Source organism: Anas acuta, chromosome 26 (genome assembly GCF_963932015.1).
Source record: "Anas acuta chromosome 26, bAnaAcu1.1, whole genome shotgun sequence".
Classification (NCBI taxonomy): domain Eukaryota; kingdom Metazoa; phylum Chordata; class Aves; order Anseriformes; family Anatidae; genus Anas; species Anas acuta.
In genome coordinates, this window is record NC_089004.1 from 4,168,150 (window position 1) to 4,192,775 (window position 24,626).

General features: G+C 45.9%; 1 protein-coding gene across 1 annotated transcript in view; it reads left to right on the plus strand.

The window, feature by feature from the left end:
• The window catches only part of INSR (insulin receptor), a 55,232-nt gene that overhangs the window by 22,863 nt on the left and 7,743 nt on the right, over window positions 1-24,626 (plus strand). Inside the window, exons 3-18 of the mRNA XM_068661427.1 lie at window positions 8,247-8,562; window positions 10,115-10,260; window positions 10,572-10,716; window positions 10,971-11,185; window positions 13,502-13,628; window positions 14,282-14,532; window positions 14,919-15,086; window positions 15,817-16,018; window positions 20,644-20,915; window positions 21,123-21,265; window positions 21,893-22,052; window positions 22,394-22,493; window positions 22,744-22,811; window positions 23,013-23,242; window positions 23,596-23,706; window positions 23,784-23,943. Coding sequence (XP_068517528.1) covers window positions 8,247-8,562; window positions 10,115-10,260; window positions 10,572-10,716; window positions 10,971-11,185; window positions 13,502-13,628; window positions 14,282-14,532; window positions 14,919-15,086; window positions 15,817-16,018; window positions 20,644-20,915; window positions 21,123-21,265; window positions 21,893-22,052; window positions 22,394-22,493; window positions 22,744-22,811; window positions 23,013-23,242; window positions 23,596-23,706; window positions 23,784-23,943 — 2,814 coding nt within the window. The remainder of the gene's footprint in view (window positions 1-8,246; window positions 8,563-10,114; window positions 10,261-10,571; window positions 10,717-10,970; window positions 11,186-13,501; window positions 13,629-14,281; window positions 14,533-14,918; window positions 15,087-15,816; window positions 16,019-20,643; window positions 20,916-21,122; window positions 21,266-21,892; window positions 22,053-22,393; window positions 22,494-22,743; window positions 22,812-23,012; window positions 23,243-23,595; window positions 23,707-23,783; window positions 23,944-24,626) is intronic.

Consider the following 24,626-nt stretch of genomic DNA (forward strand, 5'->3'; position numbering starts at 1 on the left):
CTCTGTGTTCCCCACAGGCTAGGTACACTGAGCTTCTCAATGACACTGAGCTTTGACAATGAATTCAGCAATTCTATTGCAAATTACTCTCAGGAGGACTGGAGGTTGGAAGCTGGTGGACCCCAGCCCTCAGGTACCTAAGGGACAGGAGAGGGTGAGGTGGTTTTATTCATGCTCTTCAATTATCAGCCATCACGGGCTGGGGACACCAAACCCTGGAGTTTGTGTTGATTTGTGTGGGACCATTGTGTTCAGTGACAGCTGGCTGAGGACTCCGGGTTTTCTGAAGATGCAGTGTCAGTTTTGGGGCTTGAGTATTCAGGAAAAACAAGCAGAAGTTGCTGCACGAAGCACCCAGCTTACTTTGAACACAAAGTACAAGGAGCAGCCTTGCTCTGCTCTCCAGAGCACGGCACAACAGCAGTGGTGTGGACACAGGGTGAGGTATTTACAACTTCTCGTTATCCTTGTGTGCACTTTGTGCCACTTGTTCCGCCTCTAACAGCGCTGCTGTGTTTTCAAATCAAATGCCATGTTTTGATGTTTTGAGCTTGATTGCCAACAGTTTAGCCAGGTTTTGAAGAGTTACCTTTACCTGCTTGGGGAATCGGCTTGTTTGAAAGGTGTTGGGGGAATGAGGACAGAGCTGGTCCTGAGTTGTGTTTTAATTTCTTTTGGCTTTGTCCCCTAGCTCTCTTTGTCCCTAACACATTGTAAACACCATGTGGACTCCTTAAAATGGATGGAAGGAGAATATTGCGTTGATTTCTATTCTGCTGGGGCTGTACAGGGCAATATGGGGCATCCACTTCTCCGAGTAAATAGCTGGGGTAACAGAGGAGAGCAGGAGAGAAAACCTTCAAGGGAGGAAAGCAGAAGATGTGAAGGATCTGTGAAACGACAGAGCCCATCCTGTCGGTCTGCTGGGAAGAGGTGAGGCAGTTTCATAGCTGACGTTTGTAGCCCAAAAGGATCCCATCCCTGAAAATAAGAGCTGACAGTCGTGCTGCCTGAGTAATTCCAGCTACAGAGGTGACAGCCACTGACTCTGCAGTTCCTTGGGGCTTTGGACAGTGGGGCAGAGATGTTGGCCTGTACCCGTGGTGAGGTACCTGCAGGAGCATGTTTGCAAAGGCCGTGACTTGCGATAACGAGTGAGTTGTAAGGGCGTTGTGGATCCATTGTGGTTTACGACTTCCTCCAGGCTTCATCACATACAGATGATTTATGTAAATATGTTTGCTATATATGTGTGTGGATAGATAGGCAGCTATAGAGATGTTTGAGTTCCTCACAGCAAATTTCCTGTTTTCTTTGGGATAATTTGTGCAGTAGTAAATTTCTCTGTTTCCTGAACAATTGCTTACTTCACAGCCTGAACAGCAGAAGGGTAGCAGGGAAGAGACTGCTTTTCTGAAGGGATCTCCCTTCATCCGCTCTTTTCCTGTATCAACACCAGAGCTCAACCTTTTTCCCTATCTCCATTCAACAACTTCTCTTGGAGGCCCCCACATCCTCCATTATCACCGCTGGACAAGGAGTCTCACGGCTCCAGACCCTTTTATCTTTCCTAACCTGAGGTACGTTGGCATTCAGGATGTCCCGCCACGTTTGCTGATCCTAACAGATCCATGCACCAGAATCTCTGGGGGTTTTAATGGGGGTGGCAGTTCTGGGCTAGGAGAGGATGGCATCGGTCCCATTTTGGGGTATTTGAGACATTTGCTGGAGCTTCAAAAAAGCACGTAATTTGTGAAAGGGTTTGGAGGCGACACAAGTTTTTTCTTATCCTTGCTGATCTGTGAGATAAGAATTGTAATATTGTCCCCGAGAAATGTCAATGGGAAGAGTTTCCTTTCTGTTTGAGTAACAGCGTGTTGTTTTTGGAAGTCACTGTCTATGGGAAGGGAGGCACCTGCAGTTAATTTTATCCGTTCCTGTGTAAGTACGGACCTCCTGACGTTCCCAACCCGCAGTTCAGTGGGGTCGTGGCATTATGTACTGGAATCTCCAATTTTATAAATAACGCTGATTTTAGTGCTGATTGGAAAACCTCGAATTCATTTGGCGCTCGCTCGCTCCCAGGTTGGTGCAAAAGTACTGAAGCCTTGCGTGTGAGTAAAAGCACTTGGGCTGCTGCTTTTCGGGCGAGTTGTTCCCATGGTGTGGGAGCACAGGGAGGGATCGATGCTGTCAGAGCATTCGAGTGCTGTGAGTAGCTGACAAAGTCTGCCCGAGTGGATCGTGGTGTTCCCTCAATTTCACTCGCTAACTCCAGCCAGCGCCAGGCGTTGCCGGCAGCCCTTTTTGCAGAAGCATGTCAACCTCATGTTTTCTGTGCACTTCTGGTTTTCACCACTTATTTTGTGGAGCCTGGGAGAGCTGTCGCTTTTGGTCCATGAAGCAACCAAAAGCCTTGGTGCTCCTTAACAGCCTCATGGACTGCTGCGGCCGCGCTCGCCCTGGGCACATTTGTGCTGCGGTGACACCCCTGGGAGCTGCTTGCTGCCGTGCTCGGGGCTTGGGTTTCTCCTCCCTGGTCTCGGTGACACGAAGAAATAATTGAAGGGCACAAGCCACAGTGCAGAGGGGTTGGCAGCACACTGTCCTTTTTGCAGCCCTCTACAAACCACGCTGCTATGGAGTTGTAGATGTACACCTAGTCTCCTCTGGACATGGTTTTGGTTATTTAATAGCTTCTCTCATTCTTATGATATGTGATTGTGCTCAGGGTAGGTGTCACCTTGGGAAGTTCTGATTAAATGCTCACAAGAAAGGTGATCAGAGTTTAAAAAAAATTATATCTATATATATATATTATGGATAAAACTTACAGAACAGTAGCAAGCAAAATTAAGTGACTTGCTGAATTTGAAGCTGCCTTGGCAGGTGAATTAATTTAATCTTGGAAGTGATCAAGTAAAAAAAAAAATACATATTTTATTGTATAACATGCCTTAATAGATAATTTTATAAGGAGACAAGCTTCATAAGGAATTCAATGCTGCTTAGTGCTTGTAGAAATTCAGGAAACCAGGCTCTGGTGCTAAATTAAGGTCCCGTGCTTGCAGCACTCGGAGGAGCGTGCCGTGGGCGCTCGTCCCGGCCTTGCCTTTCCTTTCCCTTCGCTTTTTGTTTACAATTTGAGCCGCAGGCACCCGATTCTGCGGGGCTCACCGTCCTGCTTCACCCCCTGCGAAATGAAATCACAGCTCCCACCGCCACTGCGGCTCCAGCCCGTGAGTGCGTGGGGAGGGGATTACTTGGCTAAATTTACGACGGATACTACGGCCGCTTACAGTAAGAGAAAACAGGGCGAGGGAGAGCTCCGCTACCCCGCGTCACACACGCCTGCGTGTAGCATTACACCGGCCTCAGCGCTGGCATCCAGCTATGCTCCTCGCAGCCAAACCAAGCCGTTTTAAGCGGCGTCAGCTCCAGCTTCGCGCCGCCTTGGGGTTCCCAACGCTGCGGGCTTGGGGGGCAAGCGGCTGGAGCCTGGATGCCTCCTGCCCAGAGCCTGGATGCCTCCTATCTGGGCAGTGAACACATTGGCTGTGGCTGCGGGCGGTGCTGCTGCTGCCGGGCTGGCTTCCTGACCTGGACTCGTGCGGATCAGGAGCTGCTCGGTGGTGGTGGAAGGAGCTGGGGCAGCAGAAAGGGACCTGGGGGGCCGTGAGGAGGGGTCTGCACCCTGCTGCTGTTGGCCAAGGGGAGCAGCTTGCAGGGAAAAGTCCCGTCCATTCGGGACCAGTCAGCACCACAAGCATCCAGGAGCATCACACGATGTTTTTACAGGGGACTTAGGACTTATTCATGACGCATACCTCTTATTACACCCAAGCCCCCTCTGTTTGAATAACCCCCCCTCATCACGCCCAACCCACCCTCTCTCTGAGCACTCAGCTCGCCCAGAACGCAGCAACACAAACCCCTCGAGCGGCAGGGGGCCCAAAGGGAGAGCAAAACCTCCCCAGGGTGATTTTTATTTTCTTTTCCTGACAACTCGCTTGCTATTGTTTTGTTAGCAGGAAGCAAAAATGAGACCTGAGACAAACGTTTTCAATCACACTTTGATATTTAAATTGTGTTCATTAGCTGGGCAGCTTAGTGCTTAATTGACTTTCCTGTTAAATGGGGATCTTCTGGGTACTGGTGTCAGCTGGGGAATGTGTTTGCAGTTTCCGTGCATTTTTGTTTCCACCTGCAGCCCCGGGAAGCGGTGAAAGGCAGGAGGGACCCACAGAGGTAGGAATTCCTTTGCGCTGACTCTGCTGCCTTTTGTCCCCCCCAGCTGGGCCTCAGCTGCACGAAGAAATGTCAGTTTGAATCTCTAATCAGAAAGGTTTGTAAAATGCATTGTTTCCCAAGTCTCTGGAGCCACCCTAGCTAGCTAGTTAAATATTTATTCACCCCTGGACCAACAGGTTTGAACCTCTGTGTCAGCTCTGTTTCTCCCCCCATCCAGGGCAGATTCATTACATGTCATACAGTTTATCATCTTTGGATGGGGAATTTAAAAGCCCCATTCTTAAATCTACTGATGAAGAGGTCTGGGTGATTGTGCTGAGCAGCTTTGCTCTGGCACCGGTGCAGAAATACTTCTTCCTGAATGAAGAGAATTGACTCTTTTCCCCATCGAGAGAGGAAGGCATCCAAAAAACATCCAATTTGTTCCCCAAAACATCAATTCCTGCAGCATGGACCAGGGGCTGTGAAGGAGCTACGTATGAGCTCAGGCAGTGCCTCCTGGGACCTCCTGAACCCCACCATCGTCCCCAAAGCACGGTCTCGTTGTAAAGCAGGGCCTTTTTGTGGGCCATGTCAGCTGCTGGAGTCTACAAACCTCGATGACAGAGGGGTAATGAGATGGGCCTGGTCTGCACCCCCCTGTTTGGTGCTCTCCTGCTCTGTAAGGGTAACCCAGGAGGAAAAAAAGACCCTGCCTGACCCGTTGGGAGTCACATAGGCTGGGTGCTCTGGTAGCACTTCCAAGTGGCAGGAAAGGTATGCTGGAGAGCTTTCTGCCTGATTTTCTGCCTGATTGAAGGTGCTCAGAAAATGAAGCACCTTCTAGCACGCATACTTTGATAAAGTCAGAATGGCATCTGTTCAGGATCTTCCATAGCGAGGGTTTGCACAAAATGGTGATTGACAACTTATTGTCCTGAGACTTAGTGCAGGGGGAAAAAAAAAAAGCGTTGCCTTGGCTGCTCTGCTTTCTTTGAGTTGTCTTTTAGACATCAAAAGCTCTTAGAGCGGGAGAGAGAAACGTTAAGAACAATTTAAAAATAGCTTAATTGTATCCTCCCCAAACCTTTAGAGTTGAGAATTCAAACAGTTTCTGCCCTGTGAATATTTGCAGCTGAGATTAAGATGTGTAAACAAGCACGGGACTTTGAAGATTAGTTTCCATTACCAGTAAAAGCTCTTGTGTGGCGTAACGTAAAGGAGGTGCCATGTGTCACTGGGGGTTTGGCACGAGGGCCAACTTCTCCAAGCTACCTGTCTGCTCCCCTGACTCCTTATTAAACAAATTTCTTCGTATTTTAAGCTCTGAAGTCCCTAAGCCTGGAGCAGCCCTCAGGGCTAGCCCTTTGCCTCCTGGACGGCAGTGAGCGCTGCTGAAAACCTTGACATTTTAGGCTGGAATCAGTAAGTTTGATAGTGCTTTGGACTCAATTCTGGAATTTTCTGTCTGCGTCCTTCTGTTGCCAATGTTTCTAATAAACTGCAGCCACGACATCTGTTGCTAGACTGCGCTCCATCTGTGGCCTGGTGCAGGACGTGGACCCGGGTTTTTAAAACAAGCACCGTGCTTTGTATTTCCTCTAATACGAGGTGTCATCTGCAAGGTGCTTCCATTTACCTGCTGCAATTGCAGTCAGTTGTTTCAGAGCATTTTGAAGCGATGGGTTCACAACGTGAGACCCAGAAAAGGGCAAAAACTTTGTCAGGGGAAATGAAAATGGCTTTGAAACACTCGCCGGTGTTTCATATTGATGGGCAAATCCTGGGGGACGCCCGGAGAAGATACCTGCAGTGGGTGACTGACGTGGGAGCAGTCAGATATTTACGAGGTCAAATTGACCTTAGGAGAGAGTTTCAACTTCAGCTATTTCATATTTTTCAAAGGATTTGTCAGGCTGGAACAAACCAGAGGTTGCTCATCTTCGCTATCCCGCCTACCGCAGCGCTTGCTGCTGCTTCCAAGAAGGGCATTAACTCCTTTAGCACACTTCTGCAATCCCTTAGCAGGGGCTGAGCACAGCAGAGGGTTTTTTTTCTTCCTAACCACAGCTGGTGAGTTGATGGTAAAAACACTGGTAGCACGCTGTACCATGGATCCTGCGTGCTGCTCCTTTGGTTGACTAAAACTAAACCACATTCTGCTGCTGGGCTGCTCGCGCGTTAGCCAGAAGTTAAAAATAACATTTTAGCCTCTGTACATCAGTCTGCCTGGAACATCCCCAAGAAAAGCCCCTCCTGCTCCAACGCTGAATATCAAGAAAAATGAACTCCTTAGGCCAACCGTCACGGCTTTTTTGTTTTGCTCTGTAGGAGAGAGGGGCGGTTTCTGTACTTTTATCTGCCTTATTTTTGCGGATTGTTTCTCTGATTTTTTTTTTTTTGGTATCATGCAGTTCACTTAACGTTGCCTAAGGTGAAAATCTTCGCTTTGTCCATTGCTAGTGCAGTTAGCAGGCGTGTTTCGGGGCTGTCAGTACCCTGGACTGGAGACATCAGGCAGCAGGGTTTGGCTGTGTGAGCGGCAGAGTAAGCGTGCCTGATCGTATCGTTCCTCGTGCTGTCACCTTCCGTAGGGTTTGGGTTTTTGCCTCGACCCATTCATTTTAGAAACCATCCCTCCTGGAAGCTGTGGGGCAAGCGACGAGCTGGCGTTGCCCAGGGTTGGACAGCGTTGCTGTGCTGAAATGCAGTCATAGCCACTTCCAACAAAAAAAAACACATACAAATCCTAATTTGGGTGGTATTTTATATTGTTCCCTCTCTGCTCTTTTCTGGTACTAAGCACTCGTGAGAATTGCCGTGCACCTGGCATCATTTCAATGGAGGTAAGAGGATAAAGAGGCATGCACTTTTCTGACCCAGGGGCTCTTGGTTTCACTGCTTTTAGCATCCTGACTGGGGTGGCAAAGCCTCCATCGGGAGGCTGGAGGGGTGGGCAGCAGCTCGTGGCAATGCCTCCTCCCTCCTGCTGCAGGTGGATTTCTTTCCAGACTGCATCTTCTCCGTGGACAGAAAGCTCGGGGGAATTTGGGGTCAGAGGCTCTGTGCTGCCATGCAGTTAAATCCAGGCCCATGTCCCCATTCCCTTGCTCTCAAATTCTCTCTCCTGTGGTTTAAATGACAGCATCAAAGCTGCACTTGGCTTTCGTGCTTGCTCTGGATTAAGCTCTTGGGTGCAGTTGGTTCAGCCTCCTGAGCAGTGAGACTGAGGGCGAAGGTGCTGAGCAGTCAGCGAGGTGCCAGGACCACGCTTCCCTCGGTTTGCTCCACGTCCCCTCCAGCTCCTGGGTCAGCGTTAGTCACGGTGTTTTGCCCTGAGCTCTGCTGCCGCTTGCTTTCCATTTCAAAGCCCCAAACCGCTCATTAAGAGTGTTGTGAGGCACTAAGTAATGGATAATTAAAAAGCAAGCCAGAAAAACCTCAAGCACTTGTGGGTGCCCTTCTTCTCGGGCTGGCTGGGAGAATCGCCGACGAGCTTGTGCTGGCTCCAGGGCAGCTTCCTCCTGGGGAACTGGTGATACGCAGATAGGAAGCTGAAGGGTTATGTAAAGGTATTGTTGGGCATGCATTATTCACAGCATTTTCATAGGAAATCCAGTTTCTTAAACTAAGGAAGTATCTGTCCCAGCCTGGAAAGCTTGCACTGCATGGATCTCCTCGCCTCTGGGCTTCAGGAGTAGGGTTGGCGTCACCAAAGCACTCCTGGGAGCCTCCCAGTGCTGGGCAGAGAGAAGAGGAAAACTTGATTTTCTATTTTTGAAGACGAGCTTTAATGAGCTGTGAATGGCAACACGCTTCAAAAATATTATGAAAATTTGGAGTTTGTAATTGGAAAGAGGAGATGAGGCAGACTGCTGTGCTTGATGGGTGCATGTTTGAAAAGAAGGTCGCCAAGCCAGGCAGGACAAAGTGTGGTTGCTGCTCAGGCTTTTGTGGTCGTGCTTCGCTGGGCTGTCCTGTGACACTCAGTTTCTTTTTATCTTTTCTCTTCACAGTCTGTCCAGCTGCCTGCAAGTCGCAAGGCTGCACCTCCGATGGCCAGTGCTGTCACAGCGAATGCCTGGGGGACTGCACGGAGCCCAACAACCCCGAGAAATGCGTGGCGTGCCGCAACTTCTACCTTGATGGCGCTTGCGTGGACGCCTGCCCGCCCGGTTACTATCACTTTGAGGGCTGGCGCTGCGTGACCTTCAGCTTCTGCCAGGAGCTGCACAACAAATGCAAAAACGCCAGGGAGTCGGGGTGTCACGTTATCCACAACAACGAATGTGTTCACGAATGCCCGTCGGGGTACATCATGAATTCCAGCAAGTAAGTGCAGGCGTCCCCAAGTAAAGGAACCGAGCTGTAGTTCGGGTGTTGTTCTGGTGTTTTGTGTCCTTTTCTTCCTCTTGGATAGAGGGTTTGTATTCTGTCTCAAGGCCAGGAAAAGTTCCTGGTGCTTGAGTGTCTACGATAATTACCTGGTCTACTTTAATATGATTTGCAAACTAATACCTTGCTAATTCAAGCCATTAAAAGCAGACAGGTTTACCCGTGGTGTGCCAGTAGTTTATTCTGCTTCTCTTACACTCAAGTCTGGAAAAATTGGGAGAGGGGGGTTGAAGGAGAGGACAAGGAAAAGGAGTGTCCTCAGGTTGGAAGGGTCTTGGTGTAATTGAGTGAGACAAGGGAGAATGAGAAGCATCAGTAGCGCTGCTTACCTTCCCCTCCAAGGCCGACCTCAGACTAGAAAGCTTTTTTTTTAAGCAGAATAGGGAAAAATTGTGTCTAATCAAGAGAGCATAGCGTATTTGATCAGATCATTCTTAGAATATCTGTCCCTCGTCCCTGTAATTACTTTCGTTGAGCAGGTTCAAGCTGTGCCAGACATAAATGGACAATGTAACAAACAACTGTAGCATGAGTCAAAGCAGGGAACAGCCATTCCGACTATTCCCAGGCTTTTTCAACAAAGAAGTTAAATAATTTATGTTGCTGAGCTGTTTATCGCTGAAAACTTCGTTGTTTGTCCCGCAATAACATTATATATTGTGATGAGTCAGATTTCCTATGAATATTGGTAGCTTTGTGCCCGCATGTGTTTGCTCCTGACATAACAAATTCAGGGAATTCGCTCTAACAGGACTTTCTATTCCATTTCCTGTTTTGCTGTTCGAAAGAATGAACCAGCAGCCCCCAGAGCTGATGTGCTGCTGGGGTAACAGCAGCCCTCTCCTCTCTCCTCTACTTGTTCCAGGCTGCTGTCAGTAGGACCTCGCAGCACTGCGCTTCTCCTAGGGCATTTATTTCTCAGAACTAGTTGGAAACACATTCTTGTGGTGTTATGACCAGGGCAAGCAATCATCTTGCTGCCATTTAAGCAGCATTTCCCCAGAGCACAAAGCACATGCTTGCTTGCCTTTTTTTTCAATGCAACTTTACATGAAGTCCTTAATCACTGCATTCCCAGATGAATGGCCAGTAATCCCCTCACCAATTACATTTCTGGTTAATGCTCTTGGGGTGGAGAATGGGCATGGGTTTTTTGATCTTGAAGCCCTGGGTGTGCGTAGCACTGTACAGCATTGTGGTGACTGGGCTACTCAAAATAGTCAGAATTGCTTCATTCTGGTTTCTGTTGTATAGAAAGGACAGAGTGACTAGAGTGTGAAATATGGAAATGACAATTTTAAGAATAACCAGTGGTTATTTGGAGTTCTTCAGAGCTTTGTGCTGCACACTGCGAGTGACTCCCACGGCGTATTGTCAGGATGCTTTTGCTTTGTGTCGATTGCTCTGCTTTTGAGAACTGCTGGAGATGCCCCCAGAGTATGTTCTGCAGAAGCATCTCATCTGTGCTCTCGACTCTCTTGTCTTTCAGCCTGCACTGTACTCCCTGCGCAGGGCCCTGTCCAAAGGTTTGCGACTTTGGGAAGGAGAAGACTATCGATTCGGTGACATCAGCACAAGAGCTCCGTGGCTGCACGGTTGTTAATGGAAGCTTGGTTATAAATATCCGGGGAGGAAGTAAGTTCTGCATGAGTAAGGGGGTAGGGAGCCCTGGGTGTCAGATCAGTGAATATGACACCATCCAGGAGCTGGGGCTTTTCTTTTTAGCTTTGACCGCTCTCTGAATCCGAGAGCGATTCAGAAAAATAACTGCAAAGTAAAGGCTCTTCTCATAGTCAGTGGGGTGTTGTTTTTTTTTTTTGCTAACTGATTTTTGGAAGATCTTTTGGATTTATGCAGAGCAGTACCCTGTAATCTGCTTGGGCTCTGATATCAGTGTTTCTCTCCGTGCTATCAGAAAACTAAAACCGATGTTTTTCTCTCCATAGATAACATAGCAGCTGAGCTAGAAGCGAATCTTGGCTTGATAGAAGAAATCTCAGGTTACCTAAAAATTCGCCGGTCTTATGCCTTGGTTTCTCTTTCTTTTTTTCGTAAACTACATCTGATCAGAGGAGAAACATTAGAAGCTGGGTGAGTTCTTTCAAAAGATATTTTAATGCTTTGAAGTGTACGGAGTACCAGTGCTATCAGGGTGATTTGTATTGATAAACAATCCCTACGTTATTTTTAAACATTCCTCTGCCCATGGCTTGTGGCCTGCCAGGGAAGATAGTTTGCATTTGTTTTCTCTTTGGTGTCTAGATTAGTGCGTAAGGGCGGGTGAGGGGGGGGAAGGACTTTTAGTGGATCTCCTCCCAACCCACATTTTCATTCTCTGCTTTCAGGAATTATTCATTTTATGCCTTGGACAACCAGAACCTTCGTCAGCTCTGGGACTGGAGTAAACACAACCTCACTATTGCACGAGGCAAACTCTTCTTCCATTATAATCCCAAACTGTGTTTGTCAGAAATCCACAAGATGGAGGAGATCTCTGGGACTAAGGGGCGTCAGGAAAGGAACGACATAGCCCTGAAGACAAACGGTGATCAAGCCTCATGTAAGAAAGTTCTAGAATGCACTGAGACTTCCATCATTTTCCTTTCCCTTTGTCTTTGCTAACCTCATGCTCTTAATGTCTCTCAGCCTAGCCTACGATTTTTTTTTTTTGTCCAGGGACTGTCCTTGTCCTTTTGGTAAAGCACCAGGCATGTGACTTGCTGCTTGCTTGTACACAGTAGTGATACTGTCAATATGCCATGAGTAAAAGTACTCCTGGGTGCTGCATCTGGCCAGGAGCCTACCTTGGCAGCTTTGGTTTTCAGCAGTTTTCTCTTTGTGTGCTCAGCTGTGAGACTTTTCAGGGTTGAGGGCATTGTTGAGTCTTTCTGAAGAGTGTAGCACAATGTAACCCCAGCCCAGACTGGGACTTGGTGTTACTGCTGAGTACCTGCTTAATTGTCATAATCTTCTTTCCCCATGTCTTGAGGTGACAATATGCCCACACAATAAACACGGTGGAGGAACAGGATTTTCACCCATCTCTGGAGCCATCTGAGGGAGTTGCTGTGGCAACTGTCAGAGAAATTTTTCCAACAATTTTTGCTACGCCTTTTAAAGGTTTTTAAGCTAGTAGCTTCCTTTGACAACAACAATAACACAATGCCTGTATCAGCATGGCTAAAGAGCAAACACGCTGTGCTGCTTTATGCTCTAACTAAAATCATGCCACTGAAGGTGTAGTTTTGCAGACAGGTATTTTGGCAGCAATAATGCCATAATTGCATCCCAACCCTGCTGTTTGTTCCCATTCTGTGCCACACACAATCCCAGTTCCCTGTTTATGCCAGGAAAATTTACAAGGCTGCATAGTGAACCAGACTGAAGAAGTACTCTGGGGTAAAAAACAGCAAGCCATTTCTGCTTGCTGTTCTTAGCTTCTGTTGTGTCTCAGCTCTGCTTGGATTTATTTTGTAGCCCCACAAAGTTTTAAATCACACAGGATCAAGAGCAAGATAGCACATAAGGTTTAAGCAGGTATTGCCACTGCAGCCCCCAGTGTTTGTTGAATTATGATTTCAGTTCCTTGCTCTTTTATTAGCTTGCAATACTGCTTAGCACATCCTGTAGCAGAACTATTTCTCTGCAGTTGGTGGCAATGCTGCTTAAACATCCCCTTCCCCAATTCTGCCCTTCGTTATGCGATGTAGCTATTTGTGAACAGACCTTAAAACTGAAGATCCTTCAGCTGAATCAGTTTCCTGGTCTGGTTTGCCACATATCAACACACAGAGCCTTGCCAGCACAGTGGGGAGTGGGGAACGTAATGACTACCTATCTAAAAACTGGCAGCACCAGTGAAAAAACATACATGGAGCCGCACCCTCCGGGATATCGCAGCCCCAGCTTGGGCAGAGTGAAGGCAGCACAAGGCGTTAGCTGTCTGTAAAGGTCGTCTCTTCCCCTGAGACACTGGCAGGATCTTCCCACATTTGGGGATGAGACTGGATTTGGGGTTCCAATGCAGCTCTTGTGGCTGTGTGCAGCTCCCAGGCTGGCTGTTGGCTTTGTGTTAAAGGCAGCTGGAGGAGATGCTCGTGTTTCTTTTTGCCAGCTTTCAACCCCCTCTGCTCTGCTGTTCTCCATGCCACCCCCTACCTGAAACCACACGTTGCCAGCATGTTTGGCTTTTTGTTTGATTTTATGTTTCAACGCTAGTTTTCACATTGGCAGCATCCTGTTTACGAAAAAATAAAAAAGGGCACAACACCTTGTTTGTTCTGGATGCGGGGCAGCGAAATGAATGTTCTTCCTCCCTTGTGCAGCTACTGCAGGAATGGCAAATCCCATCAGAGCTACACAGTTTGTACTTCTTGGGCTGTTTGGACATACCATATCGTAATGCTTCCCTTGAGAATCAAAACTCCACCCTCCTGCAACTGTTTGTTGTCCTTCGCTCCTGTTTGCGAAGGGACTGTGCTACTCCCGGGCAAGGCTGAGAATTCACTCATTCTGAAGGCAGTGCCTACAAAAACTGTGCAAACCGAGTTGCTGGGTTCAGCTGTATATATTGTCATTAATTTAAAAATGTATTTCCTTTAGATTTCCTGCTTACTAGCTTTTAGTTAAACTTGGATTTATTTTCTTAAAGTCATAAAAAAAAAAATGAAGCTGGCAGAAACCTTGGGAGGTCATCTATTCCAACCCCTGGCTTAAGGCAGGAATAACGTGGAAGTAAGATAAGTTTTTAATGAGTAGTTCTCAATGCCAAGGTTCTCATATTTATCTGTGGAGAACAAAAACTTCTAAAATAATGAAAAACAGAAAACTCTTTTTTAGCATTAAGCAAACGATTGTCCTTTCTCTTTCGTTATAGGTGAAAATGAATTGCTGAAATTTTCTTCTATTAGAACATCTCACGACAAGATCCTTTTGAAGTGGGAGCCGTACTGGCCGCCTGATTTCCGTGATCTTCTGGGATTTATGCTTTTTTACAAAGAAGCGTAAGTGGCAGCTTAAGGAGAGGGTAGCTCCAGTAACCCATGGTTGGGCTACAAAACGATAGCCATGCTGGGCTTCCACAAACAACAGCTGGCACTGAAGAGTAGATATTAAGACTGCTGTGGTCATAGCTAATTAGGAGCCAGACAGTCACAGACACTACACTTAAGTTTCTGATGTTACCCTTTTATATAAATGCTCATTAAGTTCCCTGACTTAACTTAGTTGTATACAGTGAAAATTGCTCACTTAAGAGCAACCCAAACATCAGTTGTTCCAACTGTTTTGGATTTGCATGCTCTATCCATCTCCCCACTACCTCCATAGGATAAGGAGGCATTTATTCCTGTTTAGGTAGGAAACAGTCTTTTAAAAATCAAGGTTACCAAACTGGTTTCCATTAGGCTGAAAATAATTAGCTGAGGTTTAGTTGTATGGATTGGCTGTGGGGTACCTGATCTGTGATGCTGTTAGGAGGCTGGGTTACAAAGGCTCCTGTGCTTCATTTTCAGTATGCATAGGAGAAATGATCAGACTTTCTGCAAGGTGTAAGGGATTGTAACTTTTGTGGATGTCTTTAGAAATGATGTTCCCAGAAGCTTGAAATTAGGATTTTGTTAATTTGAGCCTTTTTTTTTTTTTTTTTTTTTTTAAGTCCTTACCAAAATGTGACAGAGTTCGATGGACAAGATGCTTGTGGGTCAAATAGCTGGACAGTTGTGGATGTTGACCCACCGCCACGGTCAAACGAGCCCAAAGCCCAGGCCCAGCCAGGCTGGCTTCTTAGGGGCTTAAAGCCATGGACACAATATGCTGTGTTTGTTAAAACCCTGGTCACCTTCTCAGATGAACGAAGGACATACGGTGCAAAGAGTGAAATCATCTATGTCCAGACCAATGCTACTGGTCAGTATTATTTTAAATTAATGTTATATTGCAAATATTCAAGCAAAACAGACCTTCAGTCTTCTGGCTGGTAGTCACGATAGTCCCATATCTATGAAACTTTTCCCCTGACATCGCTGCTCTCTATCTGTAGGAAGGTATTCCTAAAGAAATGGAAGACTGTATGCTTCCCTGGATGGGGAGGGGGTGCCAGTGTTCACTTTTTCCACGTGCTGTGTGTAGGGCTTGTGTACACTGGTGTGTCCTGCTGCAGGACTGTTGGGTGTCAGTGGGCCTACTACGGAGAGCACTGCTTGTTCCCAGGGAAATGGAAATGTTCCCTGTGTTTGTCGAGGTCTCTCTCAGAGCCGTGGAAGTGACCTCTTGTCTCTTTCCCACCCACCCAGTTCCGTCAGTTCCGTTAGATCCGATATCTGTTTCCAACTCTTCATCCCAAATTATTCTGAAGTGGAAGCCACCGTCAGAGCCCAACGGGAACATCACGCACTACCTGGTGTTCTGGCAGCAGCAGGCCGAAGACAGTGAGCTGTATGAACTCGATTACTGCCTAAAGGGTGAGTTCCACTTCTTGCTCTGTGCCCTTCTTTCAGGCCTTCCAGATGGTGGAGCTATCTCAGCATTGTATGGAGATTTTGCACACACCCTGGAGGTGCTCAGGATGCCTAATTTTGCTGTTCTGAAGTCTGTTGTTCAAGAAACAGGCTGCCATGTAGCTGCATTCTCCCACTGTTCAGTCACATTATACATTAGTCACTGTTGCCAAGTCACATGCAAACGATCTCCAAAACCATTTTTTCATGAAGTAATCTAACATGTATTTTTTATTTGTGTATCTCCCTTCTGCGCTTGTTCTTTTTAAACTGAGTAACCAGTTTAATAGCAGCTATGGAGACAGTAAAGTAAAACACTGCAGTGTTTCTGGAGATCAGTGGCCAAGTTCATTTTTGAAGGCACCTTGTGCTTCAGGTTTTGGAATTATTTCAGGATTCAGAGTTTCACTGAGGACTCTCAGACTCTCTGCAGCTCTGTGTTACCCAAACTGAGGTGAACAGGGGTAGGACTCTGGTGACAGCAGCACTTGAGCTTCATTTCAGAGCTAGCATAGTTTTGAATCAAGGCCCTGTTGTAGGAGAGGGAACACTGCTCAACCCTAGATGAGCCTAGACCGTGGGAGGCCTAAATGTGCTATGAATCCTGTGTACTCTAGTTTTGGATCTTGCTAAGATCAAACATATGCTTCTGGCATGCCAAGCATGAGTGATAATAGAATTGTTTTGTCCGTAGGATTAAAGCTGCCCTCAAGGACATGGTCTCCTCCTTTTGAATCTGAAGACCCACAGAAGTACAATCAAAGTGAAAATGAGGATGTCAGCGGAGAGTGTTGTTCCTGTCCTAAAACAGACTCTCAAATACAAAAAGAGCTGGAAGAGTCTGCTTTCCGCAAGACGTTTGAGAACTACCTTCACAACGAGGTTTTCGTTCCCAGGTATGAATAGCAAAACTTGTTGCCCACGTAGTCTGGGGTAGGGAAGTGTAATTGGTTACTAAACAAAAGTATGGGGCTGGACACGGCCGTGTTGCTTGTCTGTCTGGGATTCCATGGGACCGTCAAGTCCAGCTGAATGTGTGTCGGAGGCTGGTGAGAGCTGAGTGCTTACAAGTAATGGTATTACAGATCTGGAAGATTCCTCTCTATTTCCTGTCTCTGAATTCTCCTCAGCCTGAGAATAAAGGGCGAATCCTCAACAAATAGCTGAAACCCTGTATCTCACTTAAACTTGTGTGAGGCCAAAAATAGCCATTTTTTTCTGTCTTAAAATTTCATGATCTAGCTTCTCATCCAGTTGAAAAGAAAGGGGAGTTTTACCATGCCACAGCCTTGTCCTTTAGCGCGGTATTTGCGGTCTTCCTTGCACTTAGTCTGGGAAATACTTCCAATACCATGAGGAATGCAAGTGCTGTGGGTGGTGAATGTCCTGTTTTGAATGGCACACACAGTGTCACATTAAGTGGTGTTGAATGTCTTCACACTTCATATGCAACTTACAGAGGAAGCACTGGGAATCAGGTTAGGCTGTAATGATTTACCCTCTTCACTGTCATGTATTTTGTGCTCTAAATTTGTTCTCTGCCTCCTGCCCATAGCTATTAAACATTTACTTGCAGCTGCTTGACAAAAGCTACCTTTCTTCAGAGAGTGTTTTTGTGTAACTGAGTGAATTGTAGGCAGTGTCTCTTCTTTGGGAGTCCGATTTGATGCCTGCAGTTGTCACGTGGAAGTTTGTGCAGTCACTCCGTTTGCTATTTCTTTGCTTTTAGTGCTGATCAGGACAAGTTTCAGTGTGCAAAGTGCTGGCAGGACACACCATCTTTAAAAGCAGAGGAGAAACAAGCCATGTACAGAAGCCAAACTCCTCCTGATGTAGGCAAACAATACTGACAATCTGATTACTTTTTTTTTTTCCTCTTTTTCCTTTTCCTGTTTTTATTTGATTTTATTTTTATTTTATTGTGCAGCCAGCCCAGGATGCTTCTCAGGCCAGTTTCTGGGGTATGTATTTTAGGAAGAAACCAATCACCAGGATGTGCCACCTTGTCAGCCTGCTAAGGAAGAAATCTCTACTTCCCCAGGCTAATTAATCTTTTTAGCACAAGCCTCTTCTGTTACAAGTGAACAGTAAAGATACCGTCCTGCTGACCTGCATCCTCTCTTCTCTAACAAGTTTCAGGCTGTGGCAACATAAATTAGAATTTTCCTGTAAATACTGTGCCTATTGCCCGTTCAAAGGGCAGCCTGTCTAGAGCCTGGCAACTGAGCATGAAGTGTGTTTTACTTCAGGTTTTCTTTTACAATGCTCCTGATAGTCTCAGCCTCTCTCGAGGTGCAGTGTGGACACCCCTGGAGATAAGAAGCCTTCTGCTGGTCGCAGGGAGGAACTTCAGTGACGAGGCCAGCAGAGGACAGAAGGTGGCAGGGTGCAGAAGACAGTGCAGTTGAGAAGTGACTCCCCCTATGTGTTGTCTCCTTGTTTTCCACGTACCATTTTCCCCCTCTGTCCTGTTCCCAGCTGTTGGATCCTTGTGCAATATCCAGCCAAGTACGAGGCTGTCCGCAGATCTGCAGTGCCCTGCTTTGATCAGGGTCTGATCTCACCTGACTTTCTCAGAACCCTGCTGGAAATCCCAGAAGTTGTTCCTTCCCCATGTGCACAGCGAACTAGCTACTCCAGGAGATACTGTCACAAGTCTTGTGGGCTGATTTGCTCTGGCATAGGCAAAGCAAACTAGAAGTGTCTAAACATTTCTTGCCATAGCCATGTTCCTACTTGGAGCTAGTGGGTATCTTTACACCACCTGCTTTGCAACCTCCCTTTGTAGCTGAACAAAGTGGCCATCAGAAGCTGATGCTTTGTTTCTTCTTTCCTGTGTTATTTGCTCTTATATCAAAACAAGTTTTGCACAGATTGGAGCAAAAGGGGGATGGAACGCTGGAGCAGGTTGCTCAGGGAGGTTGTGGGGTCTCAGTCCTTGGAGATACTCAAAACCCAGCTGGATGTGGTCCTGAGCAACCTGCTGTAGCTGTCCCTGCGTTGTGCAGGGGTCAGATTAAATGATCTTGGAAGGTGCCTTGCAACCTCAGCTGCTCCATGACTCTGTGGAAAGCATGGAAAGATTTCAAAAGTAATAAAAGTCCTGAGAGGCAGAGGGGAGGTAAATGGCTGCTATTCAGGATGTGTTCTCATGTACACTCTCAACCATTTCTACTGCAGCAGCAGTCTCGCCCTTCTCTCTGTCTCTGTCCTTCTGTCTCTCTGTCACACACACGCTCATGTCATTGCACACATTAATGGGCTACAGGTCTGAGAAATGACTCACATTAAAAGCAACTTCTTTTTCTAGGTTTCCCAGTCCAGTCCGATTAATTGTGTAGACAAATACATAAATGCTTGTGCCAGCACAAGGGGGAAGGGAGGCAAGCTGCTCTTGCAGCAGCAATGACAGCCTGTGCCAGTTTCAGGTGTGTGGAAAAACTTGGTTTGAGCTAGCTAATGCATTTTTAAAATCCCTCAGCTCACCTCATGTTGCATGTGATGGGTTCTCACTTCATCCTTTCCTGAACCAGAAGCCCTCACATGTGCTGACTGCCCCTGATGGTAGGGGGAGAAGGAATCTGAGACTGGGAATTTTGCAGGGAAGGTCGTTGGAGCTGCTGAAATGGCCATGAATCGTAATGGAAATTGCAGCGGAACAGCTAGGGAAGGCAGCAATTGTTTGAAAATACAACGAATTTGGCAAGAAAATTGCTGCAAATCTAGGATAATAAATATGGGAAGATTGTGTTTACAGCTTCAGAAGCTTTTCTTGTTTTCTGTTACCAGAGGAAGAAGTTATTCTTGTGTTTTACTCTGTGTTGCATCAGTAGTCAAATTACTGTTTTACTTGTGAAAAACAAAATTCTCTTGAACATGAGGAACAGCTGAATCCACACTTTGTAAACAGTGGCATGCAGCTTTGTTTTGAAGTCCAAACAAGATCCTGGTTGACTGTAAGGATTGCTTCCAAGGGAGGGAGGTGGCATGACCCAGACCTGGGTCTCTGAACTCTGCCCCATTGTTAGGGGACACTGTTCAGAACAATGCGCAGGCTGAGATAACAGCAACTCCAAAATGATGTCTCTGGAGTTAATTAGTAATTAGGGGAAGAGAAAACAAGAAGCTGGAACGTGCTCTGCCAAACCTGACGTTTGGCATCATGTTTTTTCATCAAGTGGACGAATGTGCTTACGTCGTTGCGTCCAACCCAATCTTTAGTTGGAGGAAATCTTAAAATCAGCTTTCGGGCTGGTTGTGCTTGCTGTTTGAGCATAAGGAACATCAGGAAGTGGGGTTGGGGGTTGCAAAGACCCAGCCTGTGCAGTCACCTGCCAAAGCTGTACTGCGCCAATCATTTGCCCGATAGTCAGAGGGTGGCAGTGGAAAGTTCAGTTCAGCAGCACGGATTTGCTTCAACAGCTTGTTACATTTTTAGAGACTGGAGATGCCTCAAGTGTGGGTTCAGTTCAGGTCACTCTTTGTACCCTTTAATAGCTGCACACACATGCACACACAAACAAAGATCATCATCCCCTTAAAATACACCGCTCTGCTTTCAGATGGCATTAATTCCTTTTGTGTAACCAAATACTGTTACTGATTCACCGCCTTGGTTGGTTCCCAACCTGGAATTCCTAGCAGTGGATGTGTGGCAGGAGTTCTGTTTTGATTCTTGTTCCTTTTGTTCCCAAGGAATTACGTGCTGAACGGTTTTTAATTCCGTTGAACTGATTCTGTTTATTTACTGATGAAATCTGACATGAAAGTTGGCTAGTGGCGCTCACTTGCAAACAGGGGAGTTGACAAGATCACGGGGCCGATTCTATTTTTACGGCAGCAAAAAATTGATTTTCAGACTGAAGTGCAATAACTTGAGAAGCAATATTTGGTTAACAAACAGCACAGCTAATTTGTAGTCTGAATCCGTGTGTCTTAACTGCGCCTGCTGGAAAGATCTTAATAAATTTGGTCTCTGGGGAAAAGGTTAAAATTATCTGTCGAAATAGATAAGTTCAGAATTAGGGTTCAAAGCAGCAGATGTATTCCAGTGAGCTATGAAACTGGTCTTACGCTTCATAAATGCAAATTTATGACACTCGGAATATGTGGAACATCCAAGGTCGTCAGAGTTGGGGGCTGTGATATGACCTCATTTGTTCAAAGCTAGAATGTGTAGGAGATGAACTCCCAAGCATTGCAACACTGTGTACAAGGCATCCACGAGGCAGCCTGCTAGAGCTCTATTCTGCTGAGAAGGTTCAGGAGAATTTGAATTCCCAAGCAAATACCTTAGGCCTGGATTTTTTTTTCCTGTACACAGTTGTGCAGGGAAATCATCTCAGGGATACGTAATTCTGAAAAGCCGTGTGCACTGGAATTTCTTTCTTGTATTGCAAATGCGGGTCTTGAATTTGACTTTTCGATTGCTCTCTGAGCTCTCCCATTTTAACTATTTCTTTTCAGGTGGATGCATTTATATTGGGTATAACAAATAACGTTCTAATGCATTATTTAATAGGCCATCAAGAAAACGAAGAGACCTCGGCTCTGTAGCAAATGCCACTGTGGTGATACCCACCATTGCATCCTCTCCAAACTCTTCTGCAGCTGCATCTGAGAATTCAGAGGAACAGAAACCTTTTGAAAAAGTTAAGTTTAAGGAGTCTTTGGTTATCTCAGGCCTGCGGCATTTCACAGGGTATCGTATTGAGCTCCACGCTTGTAACCACGACGCTCAGGAATCTCGATGCAGCGTTGCAGCTTATGTCAGTGCCAGGACCATGCCAGAAGGTAATTAGCTTCCTGAGCTTTGCTCTGGGTTGATGGCTGTTTTCAAAATGCTGCTTTTCCCATGAGAGCCAGCTGCTTTGCAGAAACATCACGGACTGTGCTCTCTGTATGTCCTGGTAGGAGAAGATGATGGATGAAGTATTGTCAGTTTTGCATTTTGCAAAAGACATGAAAGAGAACTATTATTAATCATGACTTTGATTTTAGCTAAGGCCGATGACATCGTTGGTCCAGTTACCCATGAACTGGTTGAAAAAAATACCGTGCACTTGAAGTGGCAGGAACCAAAGGAGCCAAACGGTCTTATTGTGCTTTATGAAGTGAATTACGGACGTCTTGGGGAGACAGAGGTGAGAATTTCTGCTTCTTCCTTAACACAGCACATTTGGAGAAGTAGCTCCGTGCTTCAGTCCCTCTTGTTACAAGCTGTGGTAGTGGTGGTGCTGGGGAGGCTGCTGAAAGGTAACAGCTAGAGGCTGGACTTGTAGAGACCTTTCTGCCTTTCCCTGGGTTCTTCACTCTACAGTGCCCATTCATCCAATATTTATTTTGCTAACTTTCTGCATGGACATTCTTAGAAATTTTATTTCACAGAAGGACAGAAAATATACATGTAAATGTAAATTGCTCAGAGAAGTTAAAGCTCTGAGCAGCAGGAGAGGTTATGAGCAGCCCTAGTGCCTGTGCAGCATGCCAGTGCCGTGTGGGCAGGAGGGCTTGCCAGCTGAGGTCAGATTTCAGGGCTGAGCTCTAGTACAGCAAACGGCATATGCTGTGTGTAATCTGAACTACTCTAAACTATAAAATGTAAATCCAGGACAAGCCACTATCTTGGAAAAGACCCGAGCATGTGAAAACCCTATTTGTATACATTTGCCAGTGAAGGAGGTGAGGAAGAAATCCTAGTGGGCTGTTAGAGAGCCCGAGGTTGTTGCAGAGGTAGCGTAACACAGCCTGCCCCTTCCCTCCTCCTGCAGGAAGCACACTACTGCGTTTCCCGTAAGCACTTTGCCAGTGAGCAGGGCTGCAAACTGCGTGGACTGCAGCCTGGAAACTACAGTGTCCGTATACGAGCTACGTCGCTGGCTGGAAATGGCTCATGGACAGAACCTACCTATTTCTACGTGGCTGATTATTGTGAGTTCTTTGGTTTTCAACATCATCTTTTTGATCAGAACCCAGATTTCAGTTGGAAGATGGTGGGGCTTAGCAAGGAGTGCACAGGGACCTGTAGAGGGGCATGAAATGTTTACCAATACATCTGTTTTCCAGAAACTGGAATTAGGAATGTGTCCATTTTCTTAATTTAGCAGTTGAACAGCAGTTCGAGTTCTTGTTCTGAGCAGCTCTGCATTCTCTACCTGAAGCAGCCTCTGGCTTCCTGCTTTTTCTTGTTTAGTCAAGGAAGAGATCTTACACAGCAGATTTGGATTTTGAGACCTGTGTAATACCTCCAATTCTCTCTCTTTCTCTCTTAGTGAATGCTCAGCCTAATATTGCTGTTATAATCGTTCCGATTATTTTTGCCATAATAATTGCTGGAATTATTGGAGCTGCTTACGTTCTTGTGAAAAAGAGGTGAGTGCAACTTCTCATCATTTTTACCACAACAAGCAAAACTTTTATGTAAAGGTTTTAATTGTTGGAATTGTTTATTTTCTAATTTAGATGATGATTATAACATTAATTTAGCTTAGGAAATATTTTTTGTGCCTTTGGAAATTGGGATAGTTGCTATTTATTGCACACTTCGGGAATTAATCAAACTTGTAATTTGTAATATGTCAAAAGCTGCAAATGTGCTAAAGAATTTGTGTTTCCCTTTCAGACAAACCGAAGGACCAACTGGGCCACTCTACGCATCTTCTAACCCCGAGTATCTCAGCGCCAGTGATGGTGAGAGCAGTGGGGGCTTTCCTTTGTGCCTTATTTCTCGTGTAGTCGTTCAGACAGTGCAACAGTATGGGACTGGCTTTTTCTTTATGGAGTTTTTCCGGTTGTCTTTACATACCACAATATCCTGTGGCAGTTTTACTGCAGAAATGGCTTTTGAAAGATAGTTGCTCAATTCAGAAACATCTTCCTCTGTTTTGACAGTCTATGTCCCTGATGAATGGGAGGTTCCACGAGAGAAGATCACTCTCCTCCGAGAGCTGGGACAAGGCTCCTTTGGCATGGTATATGAAGGAATTGCCAAGGACATTGTGAAGGGAGAGCCAGAGACTCGAGTAGCTGTGAAAACCGTTAACGAATCAGCCAGCCTCCGCGAGCGCATCGAGTTCTTAAATGAAGCTTCTGTGATGAAAGGGTTCAGCTGCCATCATGTGGTAAGCATCGCTGGCTGCCTCAGATGATTAGCAAGTGAAAGTCCCATCACATAACTAATATTTCTCTAACGCTTTCAAAGCTTGGTGTTCAGCCTACAAAAGCAGCCTTTCTGCAGAAGCAGTTGATCAAAAGAGCTGGGATCTTTACTTGTCAGATTTTATAAAATGTGTGAATCTGCTTGCATCATTTCACATTCGCTCTTTCAAAACTTCTCAGCCTTAAGTGGCTTTGTGGTGCTGTTCCAAGCTCTTGTTCAGGGTGTTGGCTTTGTTATAACACCCGGTTCTCATAGCTGGACTCTGCCCAGTGTGCTTGGACACAACCTTGAGGAAAAGTCTCATTTATTTTCCAGGTTCGCCTCCTCGGGGTGGTCTCAAAAGGACAACCTACGCTGGTGGTCATGGAGTTGATGGCACATGGAGATTTGAAAAGCTACCTTCGCTCTTTGAGACCTGATGCTGAGGTACAGACAGGAGAGAGGCAGTACGTATGTAACAGGCTAACTAGATTTGTTTTTTAATACTTGTTTATTTATTGTAGAATAACCCTGGCCGTCCACCGCCAACGCTGAGAGAAATGATCCAGATGGCTGCAGAGATTGCTGATGGTATGGCCTATCTGAATGCCAAAAAATTTGTGCACAGAGATCTTGCAGCTCGTAACTGTATGGTTGCAGAGGACTTCACTGTAAAAATTGGAGGTATGTAGTATGTGGTCAGAAGAGAATTCTGTGGGTCATACTTACGTGTATAAAACCCAAGAGCAATGCAGCAAACACAGGTGATTTCCACTGGCTCCCTTTGGAAATGCAGCAAACTTTTCTGTTTTTCTTCCTTGTAAAAGAATTGTATGGGCTTCAGTAAGAAAAATGTCTCCCTTAAAACCAGAGCAACTCCTCTAATCACCTCTATTCTGTCATAATACTCGTAATGTGAGTATTATGACAAAGAAGGTGTTGGGCACAACAAAGCAAGTTTTGCTAACCCTGTCACTAGGTCAGGTGCCTTTTAAAAAGTCATTTGTCTTCCACAAGAAACAGTTTTTAACCCAAATCCATTTGGAAGTAAGTAAATACAAAATGTAAAAATAAACTGAAACCTCAAGGCTTGGTGGTTTTTCAGACCTCTTTGGACTTAAAGCCAAGGCAGTGGGATTTAAGGGCAAAGACAGCTCTGTTTTCCTTAAAGGAGATGAATAAAAATAATGTTTAGACTAGAAGCTGTCACTAAAAATTGCAACTCTGGAGTCTCTATCACAGCTCTGTAGTAGTTCACAAAAGAAAAAATGCAGGGAAAAGGAAAGTGTTTTGAATGTTAATCACGAGGTGACAAATTGCTGGAAGTTGCATAGGAGGCTTACTGGGTGTATGAAAATAGCCTGGCG